General features: G+C 39.9%; 2 protein-coding genes across 2 annotated transcripts; one reads left to right on the forward strand and one right to left on the reverse strand.

The window, feature by feature from the left end:
* The first annotated feature begins 2,452 nt into the window (after positions 1 to 2,452).
* LOC111893407 (uncharacterized) lies at positions 2,453 to 4,419 on the forward strand. Its single transcript, XM_023889470.3, has one exon. It carries the CDS (start codon positions 2,476 to 2,478, stop codon positions 4,282 to 4,284), a length of 1,809 nt encoding a protein of 602 aa, XP_023745238.1. The 5' UTR covers positions 2,453 to 2,475; the 3' UTR covers positions 4,285 to 4,419.
* Positions 4,420 to 4,490: 71 nt separating this feature from the next.
* On the reverse strand, positions 4,491 to 8,954 carry LOC111893408 (polynucleotide 3'-phosphatase ZDP). Its single transcript, XM_023889471.3, has 18 exons — positions 8,503 to 8,954; positions 8,241 to 8,300; positions 8,057 to 8,110; positions 7,865 to 7,918; positions 7,581 to 7,784; positions 7,388 to 7,447; positions 7,228 to 7,281; positions 6,913 to 6,966; positions 6,628 to 6,831; positions 6,474 to 6,533; positions 6,297 to 6,371; positions 6,116 to 6,172; positions 5,781 to 5,857; positions 5,614 to 5,695; positions 5,397 to 5,513; positions 5,200 to 5,321; positions 4,880 to 4,949; positions 4,491 to 4,722 (listed from the first exon to the last, which is right to left on the reverse strand). Exons 1-18 carry the CDS (start codon positions 8,806 to 8,808, stop codon positions 4,675 to 4,677), a joined length of 1,758 nt encoding a protein of 585 aa, XP_023745239.1. The 5' UTR covers positions 8,809 to 8,954; the 3' UTR covers positions 4,491 to 4,674.
* Positions 8,955 to 26,320: the final 17,366 nt, after the last annotated feature.

Here is a 26,320-nt window from a genome sequence, read left to right on the forward strand (position 1 = left end):
GTGCAGGGCTCCAAGGGATTGCAGCCTGTTGGCGGGATCTAGGGGCAACACCCCTGGCGGTGGTTCCGTAATTTCCCGCCAAAACGGACTTTACTCTCCTAGTGACATATTGATGATGTAAGCGTTAGTTATGTCTAATAACTATCGAGTTTGGCACCAAATCTGGAGGCAACTGCAATAACTTATTTTCCCTCTGGTATAAGAACATTTCTTTGGTTCTAGAAAAAGGGTTGGAACTCATATACATGAAAAATATATTGTGTTGTCTCTATTATACATAACACAAAACAGCAAAGTATATTTCTGTGTTTTGATTTTGGAAGTGGCCTGATTTTCAAATTTTCATTTCTTGGATTATCCTAAATCGAATTTCGTGATACCCCATACATAAATGTCGAAATCACAAATTTTGGAAAAGTGATTGCAATCACGATCCAAAAAATTAACCAAGTTAATTAATATTCCAACGCCCAAAATCTTACATTACTCAACCCCTAAATATACACATCTCGTCATCAATGGTACTTCAACCCTCAATCTTTGGTTAAACGGTATTTATCTGTCAATTTCTGATACCGCTAGGTCAAAAAACTCTTTGATAATTAGTTATTATTGATATGTTATGTTTTTTATTAAATCATTATCAGTTTTGTTTTGATGTTATGAAAATGTCATGGTATTAAAATAAGGGAAAATGACACATACGTCCTATGAAGTTTCTAGGGTTCACCATTTTAGTCACTTAAGTTTTTTGTGGCTTTATGAGGAAATCAAGTTGTAGGCAACCTGTCTTTTTAGTCCATTTTACTTGTTTTAGCCGGTTTAGGGGGAACATAGATAAAAATTAGGCCCACCCATCTCTCTCTCAATTGAATAATTGTTACCCAGAAACCAATCACCACCCGCATTTTCCTTTGTTCACCAATAATTTGTTTAGGTATCAGATTGAATAATCGTCTTCATTAGATCGCTAATATATACAAAATGGGGGGCCTTCGTCTTCATTAGATCTGGAAGGGAAATTGATGCGGACGGAAACAGGAAACGATGGGGTGATTGTTTGTGGCTGATCAGCGAGCACCGGTCGAGGAAGGAAGACGGAAGTAGTAGGCGGTTGCAGTCCGTCTCCATCTTCAACGATAGGGTAGGGAATGTACAGTCGAAGTCACAAGGAAACTCTGATGTTGGATGGCAATCGAGAGAAGGGGAGGGCGTTAATCTTCGGTGATGGCTGGGAGGTCATGAGGAAGGGTGCCGACACGCCAAGGCTGCTCCGACGACTTCCTTCTTCTTCTGGTCCAACCGACTGCAACACAAGAAGGGAAGGAAAGTTCAGCAGAAATTGAACAACAACAAATGAGGGGTGGTTGTGAGGAGTTCGATCGATCAAGGAGGAAGAAAATCAAAGGAAGAAGGGTGGATTTCGGTCTGGTGGCGGCAAATCCATTGAAGGGGACGGAGCTCATTTTTTTCGGTGGTACCCTTGGCATTCTTGATTTCGTCACCAACGACCATAGATCAAGGGGAAGGAGCTGAATGCAGTGACAGGCTCGACGATGGTTGAAGCATCGAAGGTGATGACGATATGGATGCTCTGGTAATCCTCTCGACCGTTTTCCCTTCTTGTTGTCAATTTTGGAGGCGAGTAGCTCACGAAGTGATCAGAGGGTGTTTGGGTGGAGCTTCAATCGTTATTCTCTGAAGGAGGGGTTGTCATCGCCGATGAGTGTGTGAGAGAGAGTGAGTGATTTAGATGTCGTGGTACCTTTTAATTTTTTTTAATTTATTAAAATAGAAAAATAAGTGAGTTGGCATAGGGGTAACCGGGTTACCCCTTCGTTTTCTCAAAAAGAACGTATTGAACCCAACAAAACCAAATTTGTTTCCTTAAAAAGTCACTTAAAAAGTTAAGTAATTAAAAAAGTAAACTCTAAAAGCTTCATAGGGCTTATGTGACATTTTCCCTTGAAATAACTATGTTATTATGAGGTAATCAAAACTTTATAACTAATTTATTGTTATTGAATTTGAATTTTTGTGAAATACGTTGTATCAATATCAATATTTATGTGTTTTTTATATACAACAATGCCTCATTGGTAATAATACTATTAAGAAATAAATAATTGTTATAGTCGATAAAAAAAATTCAAATTTAATATATATTTTGATTTGGAGTTGGTTAAAAACTCAAACAATATGTTACTTTTCACAACTTGAAACAACAAAAAGTCAGTTAAATAATATTTTTTGACATTTTTTTATTATTTAATATCACATAATCATAATCAACTCTAAAACAAACATCAAAACAACTAAAATATAAGCAAAATATTGTTTAAAAGTATTTTAGATAATTTGAATTTTGAACTACAAAATATTATCATTAAAGAAAAAAAAAAAAAAAAAAAAAAAAAAAGAGGTGTGTCTTCTATATCAGTGGAAGTTTATCTATTTTCTTTCACTGATTGCGAGATGCTGCCACAAAACCCTTCCCTGTCTAAAACCCTAAACCCCTATTTCTCAACCTTCGCACCTTATCCATATCCCCTAACGAAATTCTCAAACCCTCTTTACAGAGCCATAAATCCACTTCACTCATGCCCCAAACTCCCAAAAACCTTATCAATCAGTTCATTTTTCCAACCAAACAATGCGTCTTGCAGACCAGATGTTCGATCATATGCCGGGCGTAGCAAGAAAATAGCAGGGGGCGCTCCCGGCGGCGGCCGCATCGAAGGAACCGCCGAGCTACGTAGAGAAGCAAAACGAAATGCTCGACGGAAGAGCAAGAAGCTCGCTGAAAGCCTGTTCTATAGGCTGAAGAATCCCCACGGTAATTACCCTAATAACTTTTCTGAAGACGAGCTGCAAATGATTGGGTTAGGATACGATCGAATGGTTCAGTTTATGGAGAAAGACGATCCGAATCTTAAGCACCCATATGATTGGTACAAGTATGGTGAATTCGGACCATATTCATGGCGTGGGGTGGTTTTAGGAGAACCAATCCGTGGTCGATTTTCCGATGAAAACGTGACTTTGATTGGCGAAGTTAGAGATCAAGAAGAGTGGGAAAAGATCGAACAGTTTGAAATGAGTCAAGATTTTGGTCAGAGATTGGAGTCGCTAGATAAAACCGTTGGATTCAGATACTTTTGGGTGTTTGTCAGGCATCCAAAATGGAGAGTTTCAGAGCTGCCATGGGAGCAATGGACCCTCGTTAGTGAAGTTGTGGTTGAAGCTGGAAAACAGAGGTTAGATAAATGGAATTTAATGGGTAGACTCGGGAACAGAACCAGAGCTTTGATCACAAAATGTGCAGCATGGATGAGACCCGATATCATATACGTAAAAAGACCCGTTTACCAATGTCGATTTGAACCTCAAGATGAGTTTTTTAAATCAATGGCACCTCTTCTTGACCCTGAAACCGAGCAAGATTTTATGTGTCAGTTGGAAAGTGACGATGGTGGGGTTGAAATGTGTACTTATTTTGGTGGGTTATGTAAGATTTTGAGAGTGAATCCAAAAGCTTTTGTGGATGATGTAGTGAAAGCGTTTGAGAAAGCTAGCGATGAAAAGAAGTCAAAATGTTTGGAGTTTTTACTCGGGAATCATCCGATTGAGTTACTTCATCCGTATACAAAGGAATGGAAAGCTAAATTAGAGGAAATGGAGTTGGGTTGTGATGCCCCCGATGAGAATGATGATGGTGGCGCAAAAGGGGAAGTTTTGGATTGGATCGAAGACGATGATGAAGATGATATAGTGCTTGATGCGGAGCTCAATGATGATGATGATGATGTTGATGTTGATGTTAATGATGATGATGATGATGATGATGGTGTGGAAGAAGAAGAAGAAGAAGAAGAAGAAGAAGAAGATGAGAAGTATTGGGAAGAAGAGTTCAAGAAAGCGGTGAATAGTAATGAAGAGATGGAGGTAATGGCGAGGCGAAGTGTGAAAATGACAACGAAATTGTATGAGAAGCAATCGAAGGTGATGGAAGAGAGGAAAAAGGAGACAAAAGGAGATGAGAATGAGAATGATGAGGGAGAAATGGGAATGAGGGGTGGTAGGGCTAAGATAAGCCCGGAGGAATGGAAGCAATTAGGGTATGGCCCACGGATGAAGAAGATTAAGAAGAGTAGGATTCCACCGGGTCAATTCTTGAGAGCTGCAGTGAGACCTTTTCTTTACAAGAATCTTGTTAAAGAGATTGTGTTGACAAGGCATGCTATTGTAGAAGGTGAGATTGGTGGTGGGAAGAAGAAAAAGTAAAAGATACGTTTTGTGTATTTTATTCGTAAAAGGGTTCTTGCATTTATTTATAAATGAGGATTGATGTTGGAAGTTATATGTTATGATTGTATGTATGAAATGGAAATGAGGAAAACATGTTTTAGTGCACAATAAGAGACTTTGTTTGGTTTTCTTATTTATTTGTTGTTTGTATAACTTCTCTTGTGCTTAGAAACAATTTGGGGTGATAAAACAAGTAAAATTTCCACAAACAAAATGATCATGCCAAAAGAAGTGAAACTATCACCCCAATTGTATCATAGATTACAAGCATACTTAAAAGTAGAGATCTCTATATCAGAGACCAAGTGTCAAAGGGACAAAAGGGTAGACTTGTAATTACACCCTACTAACAACACCTCCAATCTTTCATTGATCAAAGTATTTTTCTGGAAGGTAAAACTTCAACCCAATAGCCTGCAACAACAAAAATGTTCCTTTCTCAAATTACAAGAAATAGCAACATACTTACAATTCCTTAGACATAAGTACATTGCTATTATGGTTTTCATCTAAAGTACATTGCTATTATCAGTGAAGACAATGTAAGTATAATATATTGATTAATTATTACCTCTGCAAATTTCTTGTCAGCATCACTATGATCATCTTTTCTTCCAGCAGCATCACCAACATAAAACGACCTGTCAAGAAAATACAACACACCAGTTATTAATATTAGAGAATTACATTTTTGGTCCCTGAGATTATCTGACTGTTACGATTTTGGTCCTTATTAGGGATGCTTGTAACATTTTTGGTCCCGGTTCAAAGTAAACCGACTACTTTTTCTTTTTGTACCAAAATTGCAAGAGAAAGCTATACTCAGGGACCAAAAATGTAACTTGCTCAAAATTTTATGTATTCAAAAGTTATGAAAGAAGGAGCATATACTTATCCATATCAATTGGAATTCCAGAATTAAAATGTTGTTCCATAATTTGCCACATTCCAGTTTTTGGCTTGCGAAAGGGGTCATGTTCTTGGCCTTTACTTACACCACAAGCAATGAAAACCTGTATAAATAATAATAGTTCAGTGGCTAAATCTGTGAAGATAGTGAAAGGACATTATTGTCCTTTTAGAATTACCTGAATTGGGACATTTGCAAGTTTGATGAAGCTGTTGAGTCTTCCGATCTTGGAGTCCACTGCCACCTGTCGCTTGTTCTTCCAACGTTCGATATTTGATTCATTTGTGAAAATAACCTAATGATAATAAAAGATGTTATAGAGATAAAGATGATAAAAAAAATAACATGTTATTGTTTTAGAATATTGATAATAAATAAATAAGGGAAATGCAAACCAGTTTGAAACCATCATTGTACAAGCTTTGTAACTTGTTTGGGATTGAAGCGTACATAAGAGACCAAGCACTTGCACCTACTCTGTAATTAATTATATGTATTACATGATGAGAAGGGCATTTTCGTCTTTTTGTAAACATGCCATGTCATGTTATGTCATGTGTACCTTTGAACTGATGTTTTTGCAAGACATCCATCAAAATCAAAGGCAGCAATTTTACTTGAATCTTGGAGACCATCTTCCTACAAAATGATTATGAGTATAAGTACATTTTTGGTCCCTGAGTATAGATGATTTTTGCAATTTTGGTCCTTATTTTGAGGTTCTTGTAATATTTTTGGTCCCTAAGAAAAATAACTATTTTTGGTCCCAAAGATAGTCTTTTTACTTGGAATAGTGGCCAAAAATGTTACAAAAACCTCATATAAGGACCAAATTGGCAAAAATCAGATATACTCAGGGACCAAAAATGTAAATTACACTAAAAAAAAAGAACTAACCCGTTCTAGATACATGAGGGTCTGGAACACCTTCCATTTTGGCTGTAATGTTGCACCCTAAAACAAATAAAAAACATAAGTATTTACATATGCATAAAAGTAATAGAAGTTGACTATAAATTGAACATTTTAGTATAAATTTTCACAAAATCGAGCAAAAATTGTTGATTGATCTTTTTACCTTGTAATTGTCCTTGACATCATTAGGTGAAAAGTCTATCTTCAATCCAATGTCTTCATCAATTTTATCAGATGTCTAAAAATGGAAACTCAAATCATTAAAATGACTGGTTTAAACTTTATATAGTTTTCTAATTCATTAAAAATGACAAAAAAAAAAGTAAGCACTAAACAATACCTTGTAAGAAGATTGATCCATTTCTGACACAAGTTTCTTCAGTTTTTCTTGATCATTGCTCTGGATAAAAAAATACAGCAAAAACAGTTGACAAAATAGTGATTCTGATTATAAGTGAAAAAAAAATTAAAAAGAAAAAGAAACTGGACCCCACCTTGAGTTGTGAAAACCCTTCGATTGATTCTGCAGACAACAAGTTTACATCAAGAGGGAAGAAACAGTCTGAGTGATACCATTTGGTGTTTTCATAGCCTCGTGGGTCCCATATACTCAATCCCAATCTTAAAGATTTTGAATCGATTTTTTCAGAGCATTTTTTGCATGAAGATCTTCCTGACTTTGCATACTCTGCAACAATCTTGATACAAGTGGAGGAAGAAGATGTAAGGGTATGTTTGTAATTTGGCTATAGTCCATTTTAGTAAGCATAACAGTATACCTTTTCATTTGTTGCATTCTTTTTCTCTTTGACACTTTCCTCATCTTTATCAGCCTATAAATACAAAGAACAATTACATGAATACAATCAGTTTGTTAAAGTTGCATAGAAAGGTAACATACTTTGGCCATATTTCTATTATTAAACAGATAGATGCAACCATGAAGTCAAAATTATATTATTAAAATGTTGTGCTTTAAATAATATGTTAAAAAGAAAACAAAAGAGCTAGAAATTTGGGTAAACAATACTGAGTTTATTTCTTAATTATATAAATATACCATTATTCGATTATTGATTTAAAAAATTTTATACCTTTCCACTCTTTTGATCCTTTCCCTGCAGCTCAGGTTCAGCATCTTCATTTAACTGTCACAAAAATATAAAATAAATAAATAAATCACTCATAAAACAAAACCACCCAATATCAAAAAAAATATTTTTTTTATTTCATAAAAAATGACAAAAATAGTACATTCTTAGAAGATTGATCCCTTTCTGTCACAAGTATCTTCAATTTTTCTTGATCATCACTCTGCATAACAAATACCAAATAAAATTCAGCAAAAACAGTTATCAAAATATTGATGCTGACCATAAGTGAAAAACAAAAATGGTTATCAAAAGAAAAGAAAATTAGTAGCTAGAAAATTAAACATGGGCCCCACCTTGAGTTCTGAAAATCCTTCAATTGATTCTGCTGACAACAAGTTTACATCAAGAGGAAAGAAACAGTCTGAGTGATACCATTTGGTGTTTTCAAACCCTCGTGGGTCCCAAATACTCAATCCCAATCTTAAAGATTTTGAATCGATCTTTTCAGTGCATTTCTTGCATGAAGATTTTCCTGACTTCGCATACTCTGCAACAATCTTGATACAAGTAGAGAAAGAAGACATAAGGGTATGTTTGTAATTTGGCTATAGTCCATTTTAGTAGCATAACAGTATACCTTTTCATTTGTTGCATTCTTTTTCTCTTTGACACTTTCCTCATCTTCATCAGTCTATAAATACAAAGAACAATTACATGAATACAATCAGTTCCTTAAAGATATGGAAAAGTGAAAAACATATCATAATATGAAAATTGGACAAAAAGATCACTGAATATTCATGGTATCTTTTCAATTGCATGTCTCTACCTTTAGTTTCTTTAAATCTCTTTTGTCTGACTCAGCATCAACATCTCCTTCTCTCTGTTATAGCACAATAGGAGTTAGGTCAAAACATGCACCATCAACCATGGTCAAAACATGAATCATAAAGTTTTTGCAGAAGGCATCCTATATGTAGGTACAACTACAAGCAGCTTAGATGAGCACATACCTTGGTAGAAGTTCGATCCTCTTCACTCACCATCTGCTTCAACTTATCTTGATCACTGCCCTGAATGGTAGAAGCAAGAATATTCAGCTCAAAACCATACAAAACATAATGAGCTTGCACTTTGTCAGATAATGGAAGTTTATATCTGATAGTGTGTAAACGACATTGCTCATAAACAGGAATGCTCTTCGTTTTATACATCATAAAAATTGGGGGAGTAATAGAAAGCCAAACGAAGGAATGGAATCGATTTAAGGTTTACCTTCAGTTCAGAAAACCCTTCGAACGTCTCGGCCGAAGAAGCCGGGATGGAATCCAAAGAAAAGAAGCAGTTGAAGTGATGCCATTTAAGGCTATCATACCCTCGAGGGTCTCGACTCTTCAACCCTAATCTCAGGGATTTCGAATCAATCTTTTCGGAGCATTTCTTGCATGAAGATTTACCCGATTTCGCGTACTCCGCGACGATCGTCGTTGGCGAAGGCGATGACATTGTATGAAGAGCAAATATTACAGACCTAGGGTTTCTTGAAAAGAATGAAATGCGAAGATCAGCAACTATAAGCATACGGTGGAGCTTAACGATTGAGTTCAGACAGCCTAGGGTTATGGGCCATTGGCCGGTGCTATGGGGGCTGTGATATTCGAGTATGTTCCCGCCATTGTTGAGCTAGAGGTATTGCTTTGCGTTGTTTATTGTTATGTTTTATATTTTTATTGATAAAGCATGATCAATGATGTCGACTATGTGTTGCTTTTATTTGCAATCATTTTTTTTTCTTTTAATATGTGTTGTTTTTGTGTAATTGAAAGTCTAATGATGATATTTTTTTGATTGATTTATGTCGATTGCTAGTTGGAATTAAATTCTTATTTGTTACATGAATATTTTATATTTGTAGTTAAACTTTAATGATGATGCCTTCTTGATTGATTTATGTCGACTGCTAGTAGCAATCAAATTCTTATTTGTTGTATGCATATTTTATATTTGTAGTTAAAGTTTTATTGATGATGACTTCTTAAAGATGAATGGAACGAGCTCAATATGGATTATGAAAAAATAAGTTTATTGATGATTTCTTCTTGTAAATCCCTTGTGAAGATATAATTGAAAATTGTCTAAATGAAATATTAGAAGGGTGTCAAATTTAAGTATGAAGTAAGATTTTGTTAGTAATATATTTTATATGACAACATTTGTTGTTACTATATCATAAAATTAAATGAAAATTCTCTCAGAGTATGTTTTTGCTAAATGGCATCTTTAGAAACTCATTTCTCTGTCGAATGTGATTTTTTTAATTATTTTCATTTTGAGCATGCGGAGCGTTTAGGAGCTTCAAGCATCCACTGTTTGATAAAACATTTTGTTTTGAACAGAACATCGTTTGACAATACAAGTTTCTAACGTTTACGTTAAACAAAAAACTTCAAATTTAAAAGTTATTTCATGTAGTTTTTAACAAAACGCTACTACTTATCCGATACTCACTATTCGCTTCCAGCTAATTTTGTCGAACACGTATTTTTGTTTCCTGTCCATTTGAAACCTTATGTTTTGCTAAAACCATTCCTATAGATTAGGAATTTAATTTTAAATTAATAATCCAATTATAATGATATAAAGATAATAAATTGAATGACAATAAAAATAGATAATCAATTAGACAACAAATCATGATTAATTTAATTCAAATTCATTGAAATTCAAACATATTTTGGTTTCAATTGTATAACATCTAGAATACTCAAACTTACTTTAGAGATTTATCATTTTCATTTTCATTCTCATATTCATATTTAATGTTCATTTTCTTTTGAGACTCTAGTATAAAGTAATGCATGTTTTCAATAATTGTTTTTTTGATATTATATATATATATATATATATATATATATATATATATATATATATATATATATATATATATATTCAACAAATCATACTACGTTAACTGAGCTAAATGTACTAAAGGAAGTAGACACTTTGAAGATACGAATCATCAAGATGTAGTGCTTGAAATCTTTTCGGAACAAAGATGAGACTCCATTAAGTTAGTGTTAATAGACGAACAAGTAATTTACAAACTTTATTTTTTTCTTTCCAAATAAGATGAACTAGCTCCATATATTATTTATTTTATTTATTTGTTTATTAATGTTCATCGGTATACAAAATCCAAACAAACATCTAGGAATGTCAACGGAACTAAACGAGAGCGGAAATAGCTGCCCCCGACCTTTGTCTCCCGATTTATAGGCTTAAAATTGGATTTTTTTGCTAAAAAATTGTTTTGTTTTAGGCTAAAAAGACTATTTTTAATAACTTTAAAAGTTGAAAACCTAATCTTTTAGAAACTAAAAATTTTAAAATCCAACATTGCGAATCCAACATTACAAAACGACATTTCAAACAATTTTACAAAGACAAATCCAACATTACAAATACAAAATACAACAAATCCAAAATTACAAATATAAATTGGTCAAGAATTTCTAAAACACAACACAAAAATATTCCCAATTTTTTATCCCAACCCTCATTCTTTACATTCTACATGCATGTTTCATTGTAACCAAATTTGTTTAGCTGCTCAATTGCACCCCATTTATTTTGTATTTTCAACTCTAATTTATGAATTTGGTCAAGAATTGAAGCTTCATGTCAGAGAAAAGGTATACTATACACACAGTGATATCAATTTTTGCTTTGATTTCCATGCATTTTAGTTGTTTTGCTATCAGTTTATCTGAATTCTTGTTGGATTCATTTGCTATTTAAATGCTAGCTGGTTTCTTACATTTTCATTTGCTGTCAATTTACAGTGTAATTGCAATTGGTATGATTTTAAGCCAAAAGGTATATCAATTATCATATATGCTTCTATTTCTCTATTACTCTATTATACTCTTCATTTCTTTAGAAGTTTTGTTAAGTATGAACTACTATAAGATAAATGATAATAATAATCAAACTATTGTGTCTTACAATAAAGTAGAAGCAGTTCGAGAAAATCAGATGCTGAAAAGTTGATTCTTTCTAATGATTATGTTGTTGTTAGAACAAAACTAAAGAAAGCCCAACAACTTTTTTTTAGCACTCGATCATATTTACAGAACACATGAATGTTTTGAAATAAGAGATATTTGGGTTGTTCATTGATGTTTACATGAGCCTTTCATTGGTGGTAGATACGGCCAAATTTGTAAAAAAACAGGAGGTTAAATTGAAGTTACATGGTTGAAACCGATTCCGGTTACCGAAGGTGAAAGAAGATGGTAAATCAAACAATCCATAAATCAAACTCTCAAGTCTCAATTGTATCAGAGAAGGAAAGAAGGAAATTAAGGGTACATTACCACTTACCAGGGATGTGAAGTCACAGGCTTACAGTCGACTGTCGTGATTCGTGAAGACTAAAGACCTATAAAAAGGTGTCGGCAAGCGGAAGGGCGTTGGCAGCAATGACAGGGAACGTCAAATGCGGGTTGCCGGTTGCGTCTTGGGTGGTATGAGAGTGTACAGAGTGAATCATAAAGTATCTATGTATTGGTATTCTGAACACATACATTAATTTATACATGGAAAAGTGTAAACTGAAACCTAACTTAGCTCCTTATAATTAGGGAGTACATATACGTGAGTAACTATGCTAAGGACTAGGTATAGATGGACACAGTCAAGTTATATAGCCGTTATTACCCCCTGCAAGCTCAAGTGGGGAACGAACTTGAAGCTTGTCTCGTAAGATAGCAATACGATATTTGATGAGTGGTTTAGTAAATATATCGGCTAGTTGGTCAATTGATGAAACATGACTGATGTGAAGAGCTCGACTTTCAACTTGTTCTAGAACAAAGTGGAAATCATGAGCAATGTGTTTAGATCGGGAGCTAATGACAGGATTTTTACACATGAATGTTGTACCGACATTGTCGCAGAAAATGATTGGAGATTGTTGGAGTTTAACATGAAGATCACGTAGGAGATGTTGTATCCAGAGTAGTTCAGTTGTAGTGTAAGCCAATGCTCTGTACTCAGCTACTGTATTGGAGCGAGCAACAACCTTTTGTTTGCGAGATGTCCAACTGATTAAGTTGGGACCATGAAATATAGCGAAACCATATTGAGAACGACTATCATCTGTAACAACGTAAATTTTCAAAACAATTTTTCATTTTTAAAACATTCATTCACTCATAAAATAATGTCAAAACACATTGTATCAATTATTATCATCACAAAACATTTCCCCAGAATCTCAAACATAAACTCCAATGCGTGTGTGTACGAATCATGCCGGCGCCTTCCCGCGCTCATCACTAGTACCTGAAACACATAACACGACAACTGTAAGCATAAATGCTTAGTGAGTTCCCCAAAATACCGCATACAACACATACGCCACTCGAGGCTATAATACGACCCTCCGGTCGATGTGACTCAGCGGGACCCCCCAGTCCCGTAGCTCGTTGGACCCTCTGGTCCGGTCATAGCTCGTTGGACCCTTCGGTCCGGTCTATAACATCATACACACACACACACACACACACACACATATATATATATATATATATATATATATATATATATATATATATATATATATATATATATATATATCACATAGCACATAAACTCATACGTGACACATAAGACCCTCTGATCAACACATAATACCACTCTAGGTAACGTATAGTGAGAAGACTCACCTCGATGTCTCGGTAAGTATCTGACTCGGTAGAAATGTGATCTAGCCTCCGCCTAATCACATAAAGTAAATACTCTCATAAATACAACTGTACTCAACCCTAAAAGTCAACAAGGTCAACGGTCCAACTTTGACCCGACTCGTCGAGTGCACTAGGGCGACTCGGCGAGTCTACACGTGTCCACTGACTCTCTTAGTCCCTCTCTTGGCACGTCGAGTAATTCCCCTGACTCGACGAGTTCCACCTGGCATGAATCGTGGGGCCACCCCAACTCAACTCGCCAAGTCGCAAGAACAACTCGGCGAGTTCCAACTTGAACTCAGACTCCCCTGACTCTCCCTGACTCACCGAGTTATTCCCCAACCTGGCAAGTCCACTCACTGAGTGATTAACGGACAACCTTCATACTACTCGCCAAGTCTGTTCTTCGGACTCGGCGAGTTCATGCCATGCACAAAACTCTATACAACTCCTGAGGTCAGATCTTGTGACAACCCAAGTTGTTCCGTTACATTTCCCCGTTACCGTTAACGGAATATTCCAGTTTATAAAAGTTCCGTTAATTAGAAGTAGTCAATTAAATAAACATTTCAGTTTGTTTATATTTAATAGGTCGTTAAGTCGTGATAAAAGGAAATAAAAACACATAACACACATTTCCATTTAGTTGGAAAATGTTAAGTTTTATTATTACGACCACTAAATCGGGTGCGACCAAAAGCCTCGTTTAACGGCAGTATCGGGTAAAATTCCACTGAGCCCAGACTCGGAACCCTATATAAAGGTGAGTGGAGTCCATTAGAGACTTTTTACACTCTCTCTCTATACTCTCTCTCTAGACCCGTTTTCGCCCCAAATCCGCAACCAAACGCTTCCAAATTGTAAGTCCGCTTACCCTAGCTTAATCTAAACATATTGATTCGTGTTTATAGCATAGAATTGGACTTCGAACATGTGTTTACGGCCAAGGAGCATGCTTGGGCCGTAAACACTTAATAAGTGGGTTTTTAAGCAATTTAACCCCTCCAAACCAACATTGGGACTTAGATACAACCTTATGACTTGCAAATCCGGACTTAGAACACCCTAGTCGTGAATTTTGTGGAGCAAATAGGAGTTTACGGCCAAGGAATGTGCTTGGGCCGTAAACCCCTCAAACATGGGGTGTAAACTCATTTTTACATGCTTAAAATCCATAGAACTCCACCAATAGCCTTGGAATAAATCCTAGAATCATCTAAAAATAGTTTGGGGACCTTAAACATGTCAAACACCCTCCATTTAGGAGTTTACAGCCAAAGCTTCCCAAGAAATTGTTCCAGGGCCGTAAACTCATAAAAACATGTTAAAGGGTGCCCTAAATTCATACCAAGGCTTAAGACATAAATTAGGGGCTTGTCCTTTGGGTTTGGATCAATTAAACACATCAAAATGAAGGGGAAAAAGGAGTTTATGGCCCAGGTATGTACCAAGGCCGTAAACACCTCTAAATGTGCCAATATGATGGTTTTAATCCCCCAAAATGGCATAACACTTCATTATAAATTACTAGCAAGGTATTAGGGGCTTTAAACTTCACAAAACTCTAAGGATGAGATTTTACGGCCGTAAACTCCCTTAGGAGTTGTCCCTAGGCCGTAAACTCCAATATGATGCCCTTAGAAGCCTTAAACCCACTCATGCCTTTTTGGAAAAGTACTTAGAATAATCCCATGAACAAGTAGAAGCCTTAAAACACACTAGATACCCTCACCATGAGTTTACAGCCGTAAACTCATGGTGAGATGTCCCTGGGCCGTAAACACAACTTTGGGAGTTTACTCTCGGATAATAAACTCCATTCCTAAGCCATACACACCTTTAGACGCTACCCGGGACACTCAAACACTTATCCAAAGTGTTTTCCGCTCCTTTGAGCGTGTATATTTGTTTAATTAGTATTAAATATACTAATTGTATGTGAACATATGTTATCATATGTTAAATAGGTCATTGTGTGTGTTCAAGTCCTTGCGTGACACCGAACGCCCAAACGGCACCTTCGTCGGACCTACTTACACCAGGTGAGTTCATACCCCTGAATGAACCTTTTAAATGTTTTTACATGTTTTATAGGGGGGAATACAAGTTAAACATGTCAGTTATCATATCAATCACATGTGATTGATAACCCGCATGCACAAGATTTTACCACTGTACACTGTTTTACCGAGTAGGACACTATAATGGTTTTCAATTGTATCAAAACTCTTACTTATACTGTTTTACCGAGTAGGACATTGTGTGTATAGATCTATACGGGATTGACAACCCCGCACCCAAACTACTAGCTACAGTCCCAGCCTACCAAGCCAATGGGTGACAAATGTCACATTTTAGACGCTTGTAGGGCGTCTGGTACTCTAGTCAGTATGGTTACGAGTATCCCGGGTTACCTTATAATTCTTTGGCTTTAAGGTAACAGTATTTCGCCAGCAATTTACACTGTATGCTGGTAATTCAATTTCAGAGTCACACTGTTTTGACCTTACAAGACGTATCTTTCATTTGATACTGTCTGGGGTCTGTCTCCTCTGTTTTGACCTTACAAGACGTATCTTTCATTTGATACTGTCTGGGGTCTGTCTCCTTTGTTTTGACCTTACAAGACGTATCTCTCATTTGATGATGTCTGGGGTCTGTATCCACTATATTCACAGTATACACTGTATCCACTGTATTCACTGTATTCACTGTTTTAGACATGGCTAGACGTATCTTTCATTTGATATTGCTTGCGGTCTGTATTCACTGTTTTGGACCTTACCAGCTGTACCTTTCATTTGGTACCTTCTGGGGTCTGTGTCTCTATTTGTTAGACTGAACCAGGCGTGTCGTTCGTTCGATACTCTCCTGGAGTCTATGATTCCTTTGCCTTAGTCAGCAGTCCTCACTGCTGAGGCATATGTTATTTCCCTGTTGTCTCTTGCTTTCTTTAATAATCAAATTCAGTATTTTGATAATGATAGCAATTAAGGGAAAACCACTTTTTACCACATAACACTGACCAGCCTTGGTAGAAGGCTGCTTTATTAAAGAAAATATAGGATTTTCTGGAAAGAACTCTAATGCACTGTAAACACTTAAACTACTACTTTCATTAAAGTTGTTTGAATGAAAACGTCACTAAATGCTTATGAACTCACCAGCATTTGTAAAAATGCTGATACTCGCTTTTCAAATAACTTGTATTCTCAGGTTAGCATTAGACAGGTACATCCCCAGAGCTGTTGATGAAGATAGCTTAGTACCACGCTGTATTTATTCTATTACTTGTATTAATTTGATGTGTTGATGTAACCATGTAAAACTATTACTATTAATGCAATGTTTTGTTGTACTTTGATTACTATAATGCATGTGTTGTGATACTTGACATGACGTCATCCACCCCAGAACGTTTCCGCCGTTCCGGTTTTGGGGTGTGACAGATCTGTTCCATACAATCATAGATATGGCCTCCCCAAGCATGATAATCACGTAAAGTTCGGACCTTGGCACTCATATAACATCTAAATGGTCCAAAATGGTGATTTAGCCCCAAAAATGACATCCCAAGCTCATGGCTCACAAAAAGACTCATAAAGCTCCAAGGGTTAAGGTCTCTGGACCTCTTTGGGTCCAGATCCAGAACACAAACTCGAGAAGGGGCCAAATGCTCTACTTAATCATCCTCTAAAAGGGTTAGAAAACCCTAACCTTAAGAATCAACACCAAAACTGAAGAAGGTCCGAGAATAATACCTCAATACAATCTCTATGAGCTCAAAAACCACCAAAATCGCACCTCCTTCAGCCTCCTCTTGCCTTAGTCACTTCCTTCTTGCAAAAACACCCACAAAAGGATCAAGAATGGTCTCTCCTTCTTCACAAACGCTCTAGATCTCTTAGGGTTTTTCTCTGGGGGTTGGTGGCCGCAAATGACGGCCCTAAGGGCCTTTAAATAGGTCTCAAACCCTGGAAATTAGGGTTTCATTAAACAGCGTGGACTCGCCGAGTCCACTCGTGAACTCGCCGAGTCCAGCTGTGAACTCGCATACGAATCCGCGACCATACTCGGCGAGTTTAGACGCCAACTTGCCAAGTCTCCCCACAACACCCAAAATAAAAGAACAAAATATAATACCTGGGAATCCGGATGTTACAATTCTCCCCCACTAGAATCAGACTTTGCCCTCGAAGTCTCACTCTGCAAACAACTCCGGATGCTGCTCCCGCATCTCATGCTCGGGTTCCCAAGTCAACTCTGACCCTTTCCGATGCTGCCATTGGACCTGCACCAGAGGCACTTCCTTGTTCCTCAAAACCTTGATCTTCCGATCCCTGATCGCCACTGGTCTCTCAACATAATTCAGGCTCGCATCCACTTGAATATCTTCTAATGGCACCACTGCCGACTCGTCGGCTATACACTTTCGCAACTGCGACACGTGGAAAGTGTCATGAATCTGACCCAACTCTGCTGGAAACTCCAAACGATAGGCTACCATGCCTACCCTCGCGATCACCTTGAAAGGACAAATATATCGGGGCCCCAACTTGCCCCTCTTCCTGAATCGGATCACTCCTTTCCAAGTAGAGACCTTCAGGAGCACGAAGTCGCCGACCTGAAACTCGAGCTCAGACCGGCGTCTGTCCGCATAACTCTTCTGACGACTCTTAGCGGTCAACAACCTCTGGCTGACCTGCTGGATCTGCTCTGTCGTCTGAAGCACAATCTCGGTGCTGCCCATCACACGCTGCCCTACTTCTCCCCAGCAAATAGGGGTTCGACACCTCCTCCCATACAACAGCTCAAAGGACGACGTGCCAATGCTCGAATGATGGTTGTTGTTATAAGAAAACTCCGCCAAGGGCAAATACGTGTCCCAACTCCCGCCAAAATCCAACACACATGCCCGGAGCATGTCCTCGAGCGTCTGAATCGTCCGCTCACTCTGCCCATCAGTCTGTGGGTGGTATGCGGTACTAAAATGCAGTTTCGTACCCAATTCCTCATGAAACTTCTTCCAAAATCTGGAAGTGAAACGTACATCTCGATCCGAGACAATCGAGATTGGCACTCCATGCCGCAATACCACCTCTCTCACGTACATCTCTGCCAACTTCTCCGCGGAAGAGCTCTCACTGATGGCCAGGAAGTGAGCACTCTTCGTCAACCTGTCCACAACCACCCAAATTGCATCGACACCCCTCACGGTCCTTGGCAATTTGGTGATGAAATCCATGGTAATCTGTTCTCATTTCCACTTAGGAATCTCTAATGGCTGCAGCTTACCATGTGGACGCTGGTGCTCAGCCTTCACCCTGCGACAGGTCAAGCACCTCGCTACAAACCATGCGACATCCCTCTTCATACAGGGCCACCAATAATCCTTTTTCAGGTCCAAATACATCTTAGTGGCCCCGGGATGGATCGAGAATTTCGATCGATGAGCCTCTTCCATCAATATGGTACGCGTTCCGCCCACAGATGGTACCCATATCCAACCCTGAAATGTCATAAGCCCTCGGCTATCGGTAACTAATTCCGATACCAGCCCGACAACTCGCTCTCTTTTCTGGATTTCTAGCTTTACAGCCTCAGCCTGGGCCCCAAGAATAGCATCCAACACCGGAGTCATCACTGTCAATCTCAAACAGACATCTCGAAATGGGGCGCCCTCCGCCCTACAGCTCAATGCATCGGCTACAACATTAGCCTTGCCCGGGTGGTACAGAATCTCACAATCATAATCCTTGAACACGTCCAACCACCTCCTCTGGCGCATAATCAGGTTGGGCTGATCCATCAAATACTTCAAGCTCTTGTGGTCCGAGTATATCGTACACCAAACCCCATACAGATAATGTCGCCGGATCTTGAGAGCGAACACTACCATTCCTAGCTCCAAATAATGAGTGGGATATCTCGAATCATGAGGCTTAAGCTGCCTCGATGCATATGCAATCACATGACCCATCTGCATAAGCACCACTCCCAATCTGGATATCGATGCATCACAATATACCACAAAATCTTCCATCCCTTCCGGAAGGGATAACACTGGGGCTTCGCATAATTTCTGGCGAAGTGTCTCGAACGAGGTGTGCTGCTCCGGACCCCAAGAAAACGCAACACCCTTCCAGGTCAACATGGTGAGTGGCACGGCGATCTTGGAGAAATCCTTAATAAATCTCCGATAATAGTCGGCCAAACCCAGAAAACTCCTGATCTCGATGGGTGATCTTGGCACCTCCTACCTCATGACCGCCTCAATCTTGGCCGGATCGACCAATATCCCATTCTGGTTAATGAGGTTCCCCAGAAACTAAACCTCTCGTAGCCAGAACTCACATTTGGAGAACTTGGCATAAAGCCTCTCCAATCTCAGAACTTCGAGGATCTCCCCCAAATGCTCCTCATGTTGTTCTCTGTATCTCGAATACACCAATATGTCGTCGATGAACATGATCACTGAGCGATCCAACATCGGTCTGCACACCCTTTTCATGAGATCCATGAACACTGCCGGTGCGTTGGTGAGTCCGAAAGGCATCACCACGAACTCGTAATGCCCATAACGAGTCCGGAATGCTATCTTCTGGACATCCTCCTCCCGCACCCTCACCTGATGATAACCAGACCTCAAATCGATCTTGGAGAACCAAGATGCTCCCTGCAACTGATCGAACAAATCATCGATCCTCGGCAATGGGTAACGGTTCTTGACCGTTAGCTTATTCAACTCACGATAATCAATGCACATCCGGAGCGAACCATCCTTCTTCTTGACAAAAAGGATAGCACCCACATGGTGAACTGCTCGGCCTTATAAACCCCTTCCACAACAGCTCCTGAAGCTGCGAGGATAACTCCTGCATCTCCGGAGGCGCAAGACGATATGGCGCATCGGCGATAGGCGCAGCTCCCGGAACCAATTCAATACTGAACTCTACCTGCCTCTCCGGAGGCACACCCGGCAACTCCTCTGGAAACACATCCGGAAACTCACGCACTATCGGGACCTCATCAACTGACTTCGGTCTCTCTGAATCAACCCTCACATCCATCACATATGCCACAAATCCCCTACAGCCCTGCTGAAGACTCTGTCTCGCTCTGGCGGCCGAACAAAATGTTGACCCCGTACGTGTACCCTCGCTGTACACCATAAGAACTCCCCCACTAGGGTCTCGAATCGTCACCAATTGACGCTCGCAATCTATCACAGCTCCATATCGGCTCAACCAATCCATACCCACTATAACACACACGTCCCCCATCGCGATCGGAACCAGATCTATCGGAAACTCCACACCGAAGATCTCAAGGACACATCCTCGAATCACATCCGAAGCATACATTGCTCGCTCATCAGCTATGGAAACTCACAGAGGCCGATCCAACGCCTCTCTATGGATACTAATATGTTGACTAAATGCTACGGAAACAAACGACCGACTCGCACCCGAGTCAAATAATACCAACGCAGACACAGAACTCACAAGAAAAGTACCTACGCATATCATCATATAAGCATAAAAACTCAACTCAAATAAAAGATAAAAAGAGAATACATACCAGCCACAACATCGGGCGCCGCGCGGACCTCCTCTGCAGTCAACTGTAATGCTCTCCCACGAGCCTTTGGGGTCTCGACCTTCACCGGCCGAACCTTGGTAGTCCTAGCAGCAGGCGCAGATCCCTGTGCTGATCCCTGAAGAAGCTGCGGGCACTCGACCTTCTGATGGCCGGTCTGGTTGCAATGAAAGCAAACCGAAAATCCCTTAGGGCAATCCCTCGCGATATGCCCCTCCTTCCCACACTTGTAGCATACCCCAGCCCTGCACGACCCCTCGTGACTCTTACCGCACTTCCCACAAGTGCGGCCCTTCGCGCCCCCAGATCTCGAATCAGTGGGTCTAGCCCGCTTGGCTGCCGGCTGAGACTGAGTCGGCCGCTGATCCACCCTCTGTGACTCGGCCTCCTCCCTGGCCTGAGTCTCCAACTCGATCTCCCTTTTCTGGGAATTTTCCCGGAGCTCAGAAAATGTCCGGTAAGTCGAGTTCGCCACGAACTCCCAAATATCTCTCCTCAGCACACTCAGATAACGGCTCATACGAGCCTGCTCAGAAGACACCTGCTTAGGGCAAAACATCGCCCTCTCATGAAATTTCCTGGTGATCACTGCCACAGAATCAGTACCCTGCTTGAGGGTCAAGAACTCCTAAATCAACCGTTCCCTCTCCACCGGGGGAACATACTCCTCTCTGAACATAGCGGTGAACCTCTCCCAGGTCACCTCGGAAATCTCAGCCAAAGTGAAGTTCGTCGTCACGAACTTCCACCAATCCTTCGCTCCTAGGCGGAGCTGGTTCAAGGCGAACCGAACCCTCAGGTGCTCTGGGCGAGAGCACGTATAGAAACATCCCTCGATGTCAGAGATCCACCTCATAGCGTAAATCGGGTCCTGCGTCCCGTCGAACTCTGGTGGCTTCGTGTTGCTGAACTCCCGGAACAACAACGAGTCACCTCCCTGAGGTCTGGCAGCAGCAACAGCAGCAGTAGCTGCAGCTGCAGCAGCCTCAGTCAGCGTGTGTACCGCTCATCAAAAGTCTCAACCAACGTGGTCTTGATGTCCCCAAACATCTCAGGAATCTCAGCCCGGATGGCAGCAGCCACCTCCTCATGAATCAATCGACGGATCACCTCGTCGCTGACACCACTACTCTCAGGTGTGTGTCGAGTCCCAACCATGATGCCTCTGAAATACAACAAAAATTATCAGAGACTCGATCAAGCATACACATACTCGATGACGCAACCCTACTTGTCCTCCGTTGTCCAAAAGATTGTTACTTGGAATGCCCACTGATCCAGTGTCTTCAGTAGTATGGGCCCAATACTACTGACCACACCGCATCATCATTCACTCCAAGTCCTCCTCCTTGGATCTTGGATTACAAGTACTCTATTCTCATGAGCTCCTAACTGCTATCTACTCGCTCTCAAAGCATCTCAGCAGCAGAAATCTCCTAGGCTAAGGTATCACAAATCAGGCAACTCTAGTCCTAATATGTATACCTAGCCTACTTTAGCATGCATATTGTAACATAACATATCTCATATCACATAATGTAAGGGTACTTTTTGGGGATTCACCGTTCGGGCACTGGATGATCGTACACACGGCTCTGCTCTGTTTGTCTCAAAACTCTTTTTATTCTTTTCAAAAAGCTTACTTCATTATCAAAATTTTCCTCAAATCCTCATTTTAAGTTCAAATACGCCTGAAGATGCATCCGAATCCCTCAAACCAAGGCTCTGATACCAACTTGTAACAATGTAAATTTTCAAAACAATTTTTCATTTTTAAAACATTCATTCACTCATAAAATAATGTCAAAACATATTGTATCAATTATTATCATCACAAAACATCTCCCTAGAATCTCAAACATAAACTCCAATGCGTGTGTGTACGAATCATGTCGGCGCCTTCCCGCGCTCATCACTAATACCTGAAACACATAACACGACAACTGTAAGCATAAATGCTTAGTAAGTTCCCCAAAATACCTCATACAACACATACGCCACTCGAGGCTATAATACGACCCTCCGGTCGAAGTGTCTCAGCGGGACCCTCCAATCCCATAGCTCGTTGGACCCTCTGGTCCGGTCATAGCTCGTTGGACCCTCCGGTCCGGTCTATAACATCATACACACACACACACACACACACACATATATATATATATATATATATATCACATAGCACATAAACTCATACGTGACACATAAGACCCTCTGGTCAGCACATAATACCACTCTAGGTAACGTATAGTTAGAAGACTCACCTCGATGTCTCGGTAAGTATCTGACTCGGTAGAAATGTGATCTAGCCTCCGCCTAATCACATAAAGTAAATACTCTCATAAATACAACTGTACTCAACCCTAAAAGTCAACAAGGTCAACGGTCTAACTTTGACTCGACTTGTCAAGTGCACTAGGGCGACTCAGCGAGTCTACACGTGTCCACTGACTCTCTTAGTCCCTCTCTTGGCATGTCGAGTAATTCCCCTGACTCGACGAGTTCCGCCTGGCATGAATCGCGGGGCCACCCTGACTCAACTCGCCAAGTCGCAAGAACAACTCGACGAGTTCCAACTTGAACTCAGACTCCCGTGACTCCCCCTGACTCACCGAGTTATTCCCCAACCCGACAAGTCCACTCACTGAGTGATTAACGGACAACCTTCATACTACTCGCCGAGTTTGTTCTTCGGACTCGGCGAGTTCATGCCATGCACAAAACTCTATACAACTCCTGAGGTCAGATCTGTTCCATACAATCATAGATCTGGCCTCCCTAAGCATGATAATCACGTAAAGTTCGGACCTTGGCACTCATATAACATCTAAATGGTCCAAAATGGTGATTTAGCCCCAAAAAGGACATCCCAAGCTCATGGCTCACAAAACGACTCATAAATCTCCAAGGGTTAAGGTCTCTGGACCTCTTTGGGTCCAGATCCAGAACACAAACTCGAGAAGGAACCAAATGCTCTACTTAATCATCCTCTAAAAGGGTTAGAAAACCCTAACCTTAAGAATCAACACCAAAACTGAAGAAGGTCCGAGAATAATACCTCAATACAATCTCTATGAGCTCAAAAACCACCAAAATCGCACCTCCTTCAGCCTCCTCTTGCCTTGGTCACTTCCTTCTTGCAAAAACACCCACAAAAGGATCAAGAATTGTCTCTCCTTCCTCACAAACGCTATAGATCTCTTAGGGTTTCTCTCTGGGGGTTGGTGGCCGCAAATGACGGCCCTAAGGGCCTTTAAATAGGTCTCAAACCCTGGAAATTAGGGTTTCATTAAACAGCGTGGACTCGCCGAGTCCACTCCTGAACTCGCCGAGTCCAGCTGTGAACTCGCATACGAATCCGCGACCATACTCAGCGAGTTTAGACGCCAACTCGCCAAGTCTCCCCACAACACCCAAAATAAAAGAACAAAATATAATACCTGGGAATCCGGATGTTACATCATCCTTGTTTGAAATCCACCCCGAGTCTGAATACGCCAAGAAAGAGGAATTCTTGTGAGATTTGAAGTGAAGACAATGTTGGATTGTTCCATTTATATAGCACAAGATTCTTTTAACAGCTTGCTAATGAAGATTTGTGGGAGCATGCATAAACTGGCAAACACAATTTACAGCAAAGGCAAAGTCGGGTCTAGTGATAGTGGCATACTGCAAGGGACCGACTGTTTGTCTATATAAACGAGGATCAGAAAATGGATCACCGGTTTGCGTGAGTGGAATGGATGGGTCTGCTAGGGTAGCAACTGGTTTGGCATCAAGCATATTGGTATGTGTAAGAATCTCCTGAATGTACTGTTGTTGAGAAAGATGAAGACCTTGTTTTGATTTTGTGATCTGAACACAAAGGAAATAAGTTAAGTTGCCAAGATCTTTTAAGAAAAACGTGTGATGAAGTTCCTGAACCAGCTTTTGAATAACTTGAGGATTGGTGCCTGTGATGATGAGATCATCTACATAAACCAAAACATAGATGGTAGCAACCGGAGAGCAATGTACAAATAACAATGTGTCAGAGTGACAAGCTCGAAAACCATGTTTAATGAGATGATGTTTGATTTGATCGAACCAGGCTCTTGGATCTTGTTTGAGTCCGTAAAGAGCTTTGTGAAGTTTTCAAACTACATGTGGGTGAATTGGATGTACAAATCCCCATGGTTGTTCCATATAAACCTCCTCTGTTAGTACATCATTTAGGTAGGCATTGTTAATATCCAACTGTCTAATTTGCCAGCCTTGAGAGAGTTCAAATGAAAGAACCAAATGAATTGGTGTGGGTTAGATAATAGGACTGAAAGTCTCGAAGAAATCAACTCCTTCTTCTTGACTAAAACCCTTAGCCACAAGTTGTGCTTTGTATCATTCGATAGTGCCATCTGAGTGGCGTTTGATCCTGAAAATCCACTTACAGCCAACAACATTAGCATTAGGTGGTTTGGAAACAAGTGTCCATGTGTGCTTATGCATTAAGACATCAAATTCATTTTCCATTACATTTAACCAAAAGGGATTGTTAATATCTTGAGGGATATTTCGTGGTTCAGAGGTGGGAGGGGAGATGGTGGTTGTGACAAAGGTTTTTGGTTTGAGGGAATTTGTGCGAGCACGAGTAAGCATGTGGTGTTTGTTATTGAAAACAGGGCGGAAAATGTGTGATGATGTTTGTTTAGCTTGAGAGTTAATGGTAGGGCGTTGATGGGATGGATAGGAGATAGATGACGAAGAGGAGGAAGGTGTGTTTGGAGAGACGAAAACTGGTTGTGTAGTATTAGAGGTGGGTGAGGTCGGAGAGAAAGAGAATGAGAGACAAGATGAGAAAGTGATGATATAGTTGAGCTGGCTTGTTGGAGTATAATAGTAGAGGGGGGAGTTAGACTGTATTATGGGAGGAGAAGAGGGTGTGTATGGCGGTTGATTAGAAAAAGGGAATAGTTCCTCATTGAAGATCACACGACAGGAGATGTAAATTCTGGAGGTAGGGCGATGGAGTCATAGATAGCCTTTGTGGGATGTGTTGTGGCCTAAGAAGACACAGGGTATAGATCTAAAGTTGAGTTTGTTAGAGTTATATGGGCGAAGGAAGGGGTAACAAAGGTAGACAAAGGACCGAAGGAAGCCATAGTCAGGTTCCTTTCTATAGAGTGTAGAGTAGGGTGAGTGGTAATTAAGAGTTGGTGTGATTGTGCGATTATGGACATATGTGGTTGGTTTAAAAGCGTGTTCCCAGTAGTCATGTGGTAGTGAAGAATGTGCAAGTAAGGACATGCCTTTTTCAATGATAATTTGATTCCTGCATTCAATCAATCCATTTTGCTCGGGTGTATATGTACAAGCAATGCGATGGTAAATACCATGGTTGTTGAGGTAGGTGGAAACATTATAGTATTCACCACCCCATTCGGATTGAAATCTTTGAATCTCATAACCAAATTGAGTTTTGATCATTGTATGAAAATTAATAAAGGTCTGTAACACTTGAGATTTGGTTTGAATAAAATAAATCCATACAAATTTGGTAAAATCATAAATAAATAAAACAAAGAAGTGATTTCCATTATTGATAATAGAGGGGATGGACCCTGAGACAACTCGAAATTTCTATCTTATAACAATCCCTGCATTCAATCAAAGTCAAACTTTCAATTGCTAAATTTTAGCAGTTTTGGAGTTAGTTTGAGTGTTCTAAAGCCTAGTACTGCAAGAGATAACTGGAGAGAGGATGCTTTAGG

This window comes from Lactuca sativa, chromosome 9 (assembly GCF_002870075.4).
Source record: "Lactuca sativa cultivar Salinas chromosome 9, Lsat_Salinas_v11, whole genome shotgun sequence".
Taxonomy (NCBI): domain Eukaryota; kingdom Viridiplantae; phylum Streptophyta; class Magnoliopsida; order Asterales; family Asteraceae; genus Lactuca; species Lactuca sativa.

Bases quoted from the DNA above. Each gene is read 5' to 3' on its own strand.
- LOC111893407 (XM_023889470.3), top strand. From the start codon at position 2,476: ATGCTGCCACAAAACCCTTCCCTGTCTAAAACCCTAAACCCCTATTTC.
- LOC111893408 (XM_023889471.3), bottom strand. From the start codon at position 8,808: ATGCTTATAGTTGCTGATCTTCGCATTTCATTCTTTTCAAGAAACCCT. The intron at 6,967-7,227 runs GTATAAAATTTT...TTGTATTTATAG, and splicing joins AGGATCAAAAGAGTGGAAAG to GCTGATAAAGATGAGGAAAG. The intron at 6,534-6,627 runs GTGGGGTCCAGT...TTTTTTATCCAG, and splicing joins AAGGGTTTTCACAACTCAAG to AGCAATGATCAAGAAAAACT.